At 32.3% G+C, this 10,964-nt stretch overlaps 1 protein-coding gene across 2 annotated transcripts in view; it reads left to right on the top strand.

Annotated features, from left to right (window-relative positions):
* LOC106469898 (RNA-binding protein 26-like) overlaps window positions 1-10,964 on the top strand; it is a 95,622-nt gene that overhangs the window by 73,852 nt on the left and 10,806 nt on the right. For both annotated transcript variants that reach the window (XM_022398476.1, XM_022398475.1), the window contains exons 18-19: window positions 3,547-3,627; window positions 8,353-8,466. In XM_022398476.1, coding sequence (XP_022254184.1) covers window positions 3,547-3,627; window positions 8,353-8,466 — 195 coding nt within the window. The remainder of the gene's footprint in view (window positions 1-3,546; window positions 3,628-8,352; window positions 8,467-10,964) is intronic.

Below are 10,964 nucleotides of genomic sequence, written 5' to 3'. Positions count from 1 at the left end.
AGTTCAGTGATACACTACAAGCATAGATCAACTGGTGTAAAAGTACATCATATTTTGGACAGGGAAAGGTCCGGGAATTTCATTCCATCCAGGGTTATTATCAATTCTGTTGGGTAGTAATGATATTACAAAGTATACATGACAAGTTAGTCAGTAATGAAACAGTTTGTATACTGACTTTTCATTCTGTCAATCTAAGTAAACATTCTGATTATAATAGACATTTGTTATTGAGCATTACATGTGAAATTAAAAAGGATTTTAATGAAAAATGGGTTTAAACAATGCTGGTATTGGAACTAACTCTCAACCCTTGTCAGGAGTTATCATTAGGTTATAAGCAAGGCAGTGTAATGTATTTACACAAATATATAGCATTATTACCCAATAAAACTGATAATAAGCCTGATGAAAACTCTTGAAGAGGGTTTGATAAAAAATGGATGTAATGTATTAATATGATGTAATCCCATTTTTTTTATCAAAATACTTTCTACTTTTATTTGTTTATCACCCTTGTTAACTAAGGATGATTCTTTTCTTTGATAGATTGTTTAGGCTGAGTATTCATGATGCTACTTAGTTGAATGGACAGTAACTGCCTGTTGTAGAGGACAACATTTTGAAAGTCTTCCACCTTCGGAAAGTCTTCGGGTCAGTGTGTGTGTGTGTGTGTGATGTTGTCAGTTTTTATAGTATTCTGGTGGATTGTGGAGAGCATGTTATGATTGGTTGGTTTACCCCTGTTTTTGATTGGTGGAGAGACTTCTTGTAGATTCAACCAATGGTAGCCACAGGTTACTCATTTCTGTTAATGAAGGTTTTATTGTGTTAATGTAAAATGATTCTTTAATTTTTTTTGTATTCCAAAATTTGTCTGTGTCAATGATTCTAGTTTCTACCCAGTTTATTTTGGGATGTGGTGTGTTCTGCAATAGCTGAATTTTGTGTTTTCATGAGTTTTGTACTGTCTTTGTTCTTTTATTCTTGTCGTGAGTCTTCTTCCCATTTCTCTAATGTATGTTTTGTTCCAGGAACACGGAATTTCATAAGTGACGTTTTTTTTTGTCTTTCTCATTGGTAGATTTCTGTTTGTTTTTCACCAGAATGGATTTTAATGTCTTGTAAGATTTCCACCGAACGTCTTTCCACAATTCACCAGAATACTATAAAGATCGACAACACCATACACATACTGACCTGAAGACAAAAGGTGGAAGACTTTCGAAACATCATCATCTACAGTTGTGTTTCTACAACAGGCAGTTGCCATCCATTCAACTAAGTTTCAGGATGATTCTTTGATATAATTGTCTTTTTGAACTTGCCTAATTATGATAACATGCAAGATAGCTTTGCCAGTTGAATAAGGAATATTAATCAAGCGAGGCTTAAAACTGGATCAAGTTAATCTACATTTTCATCACGGAACTTACAAGCTAAGCCCTTTCCAGGTTGAGTAATCACTTTTCAAAAGTTGATTACACACCTGCATATCAAAATTCAAATAAAAACAACTAGTTTAACTCTTTTTCACAATTTTTTACTCAAAAAATATTTTAGAATCGATATTTTAACATTTTGTAATACTTGAACATAATTTACAAAGAAAAAATACCAAAAAATTCAAACTTACATTTCTGTACAGCTCCAACAAGTCATGCTGTCAACAATGTACGTAATGATTTTTTTATAATTTTTCTGTGTGTCCCAAAGCATATGTTTTTATTTCTTAAGAAACTACTGTCCATTGAGAATATTAGTAACTAATTTTTGTTTTTCTTCTAATTTTCTTTATCTGTCCAACGATTTATTATTACAGGGCTATGTTCACATAATATGCTGTGGGACCATTAAAAGGGTGGGAATAACTACTTGCATGGAAAAGCTTTGAAAATAGCTTCAGGCAAGGTTTAAGTACCACTGGACAAAGCAGTTAATAAGCTATTTATATCAAGGTAGAATGAACAAAGTGGTTTGAGAAGTAATTTATGGTTTTGTTGGAAAGTGACTGGTTGGAGCTCCTGTACTGACAAACAAAGGAATCTAATGGGAAGTTTAGAAGATATAGAAGCAAACCACAGATCTGGAAATTGTTTTATGATATTTTAGACATTCTTTTTGTTCCTGAGTATATTTTTATGTCAATTTATATTTGTTTGAAAGTTACAGAAATTTTCTTCTATAATGAGACATTAGGTAAGCCTTATTAGGCTAAGAGAATATGATAGGTAGTGACAAAATTATTTCAATGACTCAAATCCTTATTTATTGAATATTATTGTTAAGTTTATAGTATTCAAGTAATGTATGTAAATAAAATAACTTATAATTTATTGAAAACAACCTATATTTATTAGGTGTATAATGATTTTGAAAAAAAATATCGTTAGCAAATATACTGTTGCCTAGTCTGACCAATCATACTTTTTAAAGGTCAGGTCCTAGATCACCAATAAGTCTTTGAGAGCTTCTGCATTATTTTTTTATGATTTATAGCCAAAAATAGGTCAGGTTCTAGATTACCAATAAGTCTTTGAGAGTTTATGCATTATTTTGTTTTATGATTTATAGCCAAAAATAGGTAGGGTCCTAGATGACCAATAAGTCTTTGAGATTTTCTGCATTATTTTTTTTATGATTTATCACCAAAAATGTTGACTAATGCAAGTGGCAACTTAAACTTTCAAAGGAAATATGTTTATGAAAAACTATTAAGTTGTTTTTATCAACTGTTAAGTCCTAGAAAACAACCATAACTTTTGTGTTTGTTGATAGTACTTTTTCATTAGCAAGAGTGATATGTACATAAAAATGTGTGTGTTTTTGAACAAAGAAATTGTTAAAAGAACTTAAAAAACATACATTGTTCTGTTTGAAAAAATAAATTTCATTTCCAAATTTAAAGATGGGTAATTTTTTTCATAATGAAAGTGTGTTCCAAAATATACAAAGAAGTAACCAAACTGTATGTCTGAAGTTGATATGTCTTTTGAGGTAAATTTATTACTATCTGACAAAGACAAGTAAGTTACAGCACGTTTAAAAATATTTGAAGTGTACAACAGAAAAATATTTTAAAAGGAAAGTTAAATCCACAATGTTTTGGTTAATTTTCCTTTTGAAACTTCATACTTTCCATGACTATAAAATTTGATTATTCAAAAGGAGCGAGCTAGTCAAAGTTAATTTTTGCTGATATATTTATTTATTTTTTTGTTTCTGTTAAAATTCATTATTTGTGGTTTTATTTTATATTCTATTTTGATGAGGATGAAATTAACATTACAAGTAAATCAAGATTTTATAAATACATTCAGTGTAATAAAATAAATATTTGTATTTTAATTTCCAGTTCATTTTATTATCCTCTAAGATTATAACTGATATATTTTACACACGTAATCCAAAGCTATGATGATATATGTGAGTAAATCAAAGCTATGATGATATATGTGAGTAAATCAAAGCTATGATGATATATGTTAGTAAATCAAAGCTATGATGATATATGTGAAACTTAAAAATTTTAAACATTTTTTTCAGCAATTTGGTGAAATTGAGAATGTGAAAGATACCTCAAGTGGTGTGGTAGTAGCTTTCAAAAGGAGAAGAGATGCAGAAAAGGTGAAAATCGAGCAAAGAAGCTCCATTATGTAACGATCAGTAACCATGAAAACTTTGATGTTTTTTAAATAATATATTAAGCGTATCATATCATTAAAAAAATATTTAAGAATTTATCATCTTATAATACATGTTATAGTCCATTATCATATAACTTGATTCCTTTAAAAATTTGAAATTGTTTTTAGTTTATATGTTTTTGACAGTTTTTTTTTCTCTCCTTGGGATTTACCCAATGCTCCTTTCATTTTAGTGTACATCTTTTATGCTATATAAACATCCATTATAATCTGGTTAAGATATCCCAAATCTTGGGTCAAAAAATATTCTATGCATACATTGATGAATCAGGAGTGGTTAATGTGCTGAATTGTTAACCTGAGGGTCTTTAGTTCCTGTCTCGTTGTTACAAAATTGCACTTTCTACTCTGGGTCTATGGATTCTCTGAAAGAATGACAGTCAGATCCTTTTATTTGATTAGAATAGCCCAAGTATTGTCAGTAAGTACAATTGACTAGCTGCCTTCCTGCTAGCTCTTGTGTAGCTTTACATGAATATTTGAAACAAACAAAACAAGCATACATTAAACAAAGCTACAAGCATAGTTCTTCTTTTTTAGTATAAAATGTTTTATACTGATGGGAAGAAAGGAAATTAAAAGTAACATGCTTTTGTTGTGTCATTTTGTAATTATAAACAGAATACTTGAAATAAAAACTTTTGAACTGAACTTCAAAAATCTTAAGTACAAATAATTGTCTTTGTTTCTGTGATTCAGACACTAAAGTCTGTTTTAGTTTGATACTTACTGAATTAATATTTCTGTGTAAATATTCAACAGATGGATGTTCATACATAACTAAAAAATGTGTTAGGCTCAACTCAGATTTTCAGATATCTACAAAAAGGCAGTCTGTTTTTAGGAAAATCTCAGAAAACTGTTTAGAACACTAACTTAGTTTAACCATTGTTAACATTGTGGTTTAATTACAAGAAAAGTTTTGTATTAATGTATTGTATAATCATGACTGTATTAATCTCTAGGATTTGAAAGACAAAGCAGTTGGAATTTAGTTGATGATGAGTAGTATGAAAAAATTGAGTGAGTGGTGATGTTTAAGTTCACTTTCATGGATATTTTTCAGGTCCATATTTCATTTACATTTGCCAAATGATGTTGTGGTTACACAGTCGTTATTTGAGGATAATGTGTTGGTTCGTATCTTTGTTTAGAACTGGTTTTTCTTTGAACCAACATTGCTTATTTTGAATAATTCTTTTCTTCAAACAGGCTAAAGGCTTTTCTATAAAATACCTGATGGAGAGTTTCAAAAAACTAGCCTTAACCACATGACCCAAGTACCCAAACTATAGAATTACCATGTTGATTATTTTGGTCCAATAGTGTTGTTTGAATTAATGATTTTCTACTACATCCAGTGCTTGAAGTGTGGTGGAATCCCACTACCTTTTAGTAGACTTGAAACCACCCTGATACTTTTACAGTTGCCTAGGGCTATGTCCAAATATCTTGCATTCTCTTTCATCTCCCTTTGCACCATTACGGACGGAAAGTTGTGAAACAAATTTAGTTAACAAATTATAAAAATTCAGACTGGCTATTTCAGCCTGATACATGTTGGGCCTAATCTAAAATTATACACAAACCAGTTAGTATCTCTTTTCTTTTTCAAATTCAAGTATTTTACAAACCACTCCACTTCCTTTTTTCCCCCACATCAAGCACTAACTACACCTGAACTCTATACACAGAGATATCACATTCATTGTCCAGTTGGGAAATAACAGATTTCTGCTGAAAATATAACTGTGATCCAGATGAAAGAGAGTTACCTTACCACCAGTTTCTATGAAAAGCTGATCCACACTATAAAAAAGTACCTCAGTTTTAAATCAAACCATCCACAGGTTAATAAGTATATGGGTAACCTCATCAAACAGGCTAGCACAGAGACCCAGTTCCACAAGTAACCAAAATAGAAATCGCAGATTAGAATCACCATTCTATTCATTCCCAAAGTAGTGTACAACTTTTGAATAGTTGGTAGAAAGTTCGACTTTAAATCTGGAAATATTCTATTGAATCTTAGGACAGTGTTGAAAGAACATCAAAATACAGTCTCTGCCTCATGAAAAACAACACCTCAGCTGTAACAGAACACTGTGTTGGTACAGCTGCAAAAATCATTGCTATAGAAAGCTTAAGAAAGCCTTCCACATCAGAAACAAAATTCTAATTCTAATCAGTAATTTAGGAACAGAAGTTAGCAGTTTATGAATCCCACTCGTCCAGAAGCAACTACTTGGTACCTAGTTCTCATCCAAAATCATCAACAACCAGTAAGTGGCAAACAAACATAAGATTCCCCAATAGCAGCTCTGCTAAAACACAACATCATTCAGCAAATTTGACACAACCACAAACCTAATGAAAATTAATTGTCATTACTCATCCAAGTTTTTTTAGGTGGATAGTCCATACTACTCATCATCAACTATTAATATGTGTGTATTCTGTTAGCCATGGTTCTTACAACTATCTTGCTCCCCAGTGGCACAGTCTGTGGACTTACAATGCTAGAAACTGGGTTTCGATACCCATGGTGGGAAGAGCACGGATAGCCCATTGTGTAACTTTGTGCTTAATTACAAACAAACAGCTATCCTACTCCATCTTATTCTTTGTTCTTTTTTATTGTTTCACAATATTTATCAATCATAACTGTTCAATTTGAAAGGTTTCCCAATCACAAAAAACAATACAATTTGGTGTTATTAAGAGTGATCAAATACAGTAACAAGTGCACTACTAACAAAAATTAAAGGATAATGAGGTTTGTTTGAATTTGTATATTTTTAGGTTATCAATTGTTGTTTTTATAATTTAGCATGTTTATTGTAGAGGATTACATTAATCCAACCTACTGTTTGCAAGTTTTTACACTAGTGATTCCTTATGCAATAAGCCTTCATGAGAAATGACCCAGATTCTGCAAAGCAAAAGGCCAGTCTTGATTGGTTAGGAAAGATGTCTACTGTTGAGATAATGCTAGGTTTTTGAATTTTTTTTTTTGCTCGTATTGACTTTTGCAAAGAGTGTGCAACTGAAACTGAAGTTTACAGAGCCACCACAGTGCTTCAGGAGGGCCACACCCAGGCTGAAGTAGCACATTTCTTTGGGGGTATCACAATGTGTGGTCAGTAGATTGTGGTGCAGATACCAGGCTACAGGAGCATACACCAGGAGGCCAGGCCAGGGTTTCAGAAGGGCTACAGCTGCAGTAGATGACCATTGTCTACAGAATTTAGCTCTTACGATCCTCGGGAAAGAGCTTTAGCAAGTCATTGGAGTGTGTGCATCATTCTCAATGGTCAGAAACAAGCACAGGTCCAGGGTACCAGTTAGAATGTAGGAAGGCACCGAACAGCCCGGCTGGCATTTGCCCAGGAACATGTCACCTAGACCTTTCAGCAATGGAGTCCATGAAGGAGGTCAATTTTTGGCCTGCAATATTGTCCACCTTTGGGGAGTGGTATCTGCATACAGGGGCATACAGACTTCTTTGTGGTGGATGGAGAACCCCCTGACAGCAAAATGTTGTGTGGATGAGATCCTGCTACCCATTGTTTGCCCTTTTGTTGGTGCTGTTGGAGATGAATTCATGTATCAGTAGAATGACACCTGTCCACCAGGAACAACAGTATTTTCAGGAAGAAGGAATAGAGGTACTGGACTAGCCTGCTAAGTCACTGGACCTGATTCTGAGTTAGCATATATAGGACTTGCTAGAGAGAGAAGTTAGAGACACATAACATGCTCCTATGACTGTCCAGGAACTAAGAGTTGTCCTCATCTCGGAGTGCGTTATGCTGCCCCAGCAAGTCAACCGAAACGGCATCAGTAATATGGGGAACAGGTGCAGAGATTGAAGAGTATCTACCAGCTACTAAAAGACTCATTTTGATAAGTTTGTTCATCTTAACTTATTTTTCTTTGATATGTGTGTAGCCAAATATTGGCATTTTTGGTTAATTTTACTTTTTTTTATTTGTAAATGTATTTTCAACTTGCGTGATATTTGTGATAAACAAGTTTTGTTTTTTTCTCCAAACTTTGATAAAAAACATCAAAACCTCCTTAACCTTTAATTTTTGTGAGTTGTGTATATAAAAATTGCCAAATAACTTCCTCTCAAATATAGTACATAGAAATAGTGATCAAGATAGTCCTATTGTATATGTTTATCACATCTGGAATACACTTTTTATAACCAGATCCTATCGATTTTGTATGACTTCTGTTATTTTAAAAACATTAGAAAATATTCTGAAAAAATTTGTATTAAATTGAATCTGTTTTGTATGTATAATAATGCCTGTTCTAAACAAAATTGGTAACTCCATCCATATTTACATGTATCTGCCTGAATACACCTGCATATTTTATTTCTTCATAGCTTTATTGTTACTCTAAGGAAACTGTTACATGTCAAAGGCTAATTATTTTTTTTCATTTTCAGTTTGGTGTAATATTGTATTTGTTAACTATGTGTATCAGTATTTGTATCTGATATAATGTTTTCAAATCCTGTACTTACAGATACTGAAGATAAATTACATGTACGTTGTTGTATGTTTTTTGAAAAATATAATATATTAACCAGGCATAAATAAGCAATATATGTATATATTTGTTTTATTAGGCTGTTGCACTGGGATCAAAATACAACGGTCAGATACTCACTTTGGTATGGTACAGAGACCCTACAGTGAAGACAGACACTCAGTTACAAGTTGAAGATGTAGCAGGAGAAGAAGTAATTTCTTTATGAATTTACTGAATGTTGTTATATCTTTTGTTTTTAATTTTGTGTATGTGGTTATGGTAAAATAATGCATTTATTTTACAAGCAGTAATACATTTTGGTGATATATTGTTAATGTTAGTTGAAGAGTGTGAAGCTGAAAGATACAAAGAATCATTCTCACAAGAGTTTTATTTGAAATAACAATTTTTTTAGGTTTTACATGCTTAAGCTTAACATACCCAATTGTCTAGACAAATGGATCGCTACAGAAAATCTCAAGTTACTGAACTTATTAAGAAAAATGTGTTAGGGTAGTGGTTAAATTTCGTATTTATCTTTTTTTTTCATATTCTACAAATTCTGTTTTCCAGTAAAGAGCTGTTTTACATTAATACAAGCTGAATGCCCATCGTATGACGAGAAATAATGATTAATTTTTCTTCTATGAATTAATTATAATCTAGTAACAATATATGTATGGAAAATGACTATCATATTTCTAGTATTTTAGAAAAACAACATTTTTTGTGTATAACTGGTCATCTCCTATAAGTATTGCTTCATTAGCATTTTGACTTCTTTATATTTTTAAGTTATATTCAACTGTTCTTCTTGATAAATCCTTATAGATTGAGAAATGCAAGGAAACTGATTCTCAAAAACATTTTCCTACTTGGCCAACTGTATGACCTATCATATTATTAATTTTGATGGTAAAGGCAGTGAATTTTATTAGGAATTTTGGGGTCATATCTTTGGACTGTCTTCCTGGTTTTGGCTTTGTTAGCCTGCTGAGTTGAAGAAGTGTGCTTTAATTTGAGCACTTTCAAAATTGAAATGTGGGCTATTATAGAGTTGTAGCTGAGAGTTCCGATTGGACAAAATTTGGTTATGTTGCATCAACATGTCTCCTTGACAACCAAGCATACGTAATGGGGAAATTTTTGTGCTCCAGCAAAACCAATTTTTGAGCATGCATATACCAGGTTCAATTTTATTACTCATCACGATCTCTATCAACCTACTCTCAAATCTAATTAAATGCCCAAAGTATTACATCATCAGTTTGATATATCTGTGGCTGGAAGAATTTTAAAAAGACAAACTTGCTTGATGCAGCAGAAATAGCCGTCGTTTCGTGTCGTTCAGTTCTACAACAGCTGAGATATCGGCATGACAGATGGACGATTTTCAACTGTTTATAATAGATGTTGAATAAAAAAATATACCATGCTCTAGTTAAATAACAAAAAGTAAAGTAAAATAGTTGCATTAACAGCAAAGCCAAAGTATATTCAATATTAATGCCTTAAAACCAGCTTTGTGCATCTTGTTAGTTCTCTCATAATTGCCAGTAAATAACTAGAAAAACAATGTGTGAGACTTCTGAAGTAGGTTATAAGCAATATAGTCTATCTCAAGCATTTTTGCCAGCCACTTTTTGTTATAATAAGTTAATTACTACAGGTATAAGTTATTATTTGTGCCCTCTGTTTTGCAGAATGCCATTTTCTGTGGCCATTAGAAAATTGCTTTCATTGAAATATTTCAGCCAAAGTTTATAGTTGTAAAAATTACTATTTTTTTAAAACATTATTGTTTGTAATATATGAATATTAGAAAAAAATGAAATAGATTCGCAAGATTTTCGATACATTAGTACAGATCATGTAAACAGTTACATTGGTTACATAAGTTGTTTATCGGTTTGTCATTTTTGGCACAAGGACAAAGATTTTAAATTAACATTACATAAATGTTTCCAAAAGATTGTGTCATGGCAGACCCCACAAAATTGAAAGCTTATTTTCTATTATTATATAACGATAATGATCAAATGCTCATTCTGATACGGTACAGAGAGCCAATAAAGTAAAAACTTTTTTGGGCTCAAATGGTGGTAAAAAACATTTGTTACAGGATATTAAGTAGAGATTGCTAACCATTCCCACATTTACTTCTAACATAAGTTCCAATACGATATCTTACCACCTCTCACATAATAGCTTTTCTTGTTCAGTGCTGCCCTCTATAAACACAGATTTTTTTGCTCACCACTAGACTTTATACTTCGACCTATCACGTGTGTTCAACCTGGTACAGCTGCATTGTAGCATGCAAATAATCATGCGACAACCCTCCACCAATAGGAGTGCGACACACTCTCCTGTTACAGCTGGCTCCCTCTTTACTGTAGAACCCAATCTTTGCTTCTCAATTGGTGTAGTAGAGTGGAGATGTTTCAAAATTTCGCTTGTGTTTGTTTAGTAGTTTACATTAACAGTTTAACTTGTTCAACTTTTTTAGTTGTTTCTAAACAATTTTCACTTGTTTCTACAGTGAAACTAGATATTAATATTTCATTATCTACTCTCAGTTGAATTTTAATTTCCGAATTTCAATTCACACACACACACACACACACTACTACTATTGTTAACACTGCCACTGCTCTTCAACCTGCAGTTTCTTAGGCTTCACACTTTCTACTGAGAAGATATCGGTTT

This window comes from Limulus polyphemus, unplaced genomic scaffold (genome assembly GCF_000517525.1).
Source record: "Limulus polyphemus unplaced genomic scaffold, Limulus_polyphemus-2.1.2 Scaffold3715, whole genome shotgun sequence".
Taxonomy (NCBI): Eukaryota; Metazoa; Arthropoda; class Merostomata; order Xiphosura; family Limulidae; genus Limulus; species Limulus polyphemus.
The sequence above is the reverse complement of the archived record's forward strand: the minus strand, read 5'-3'. Positions and strand labels throughout refer to the sequence as shown.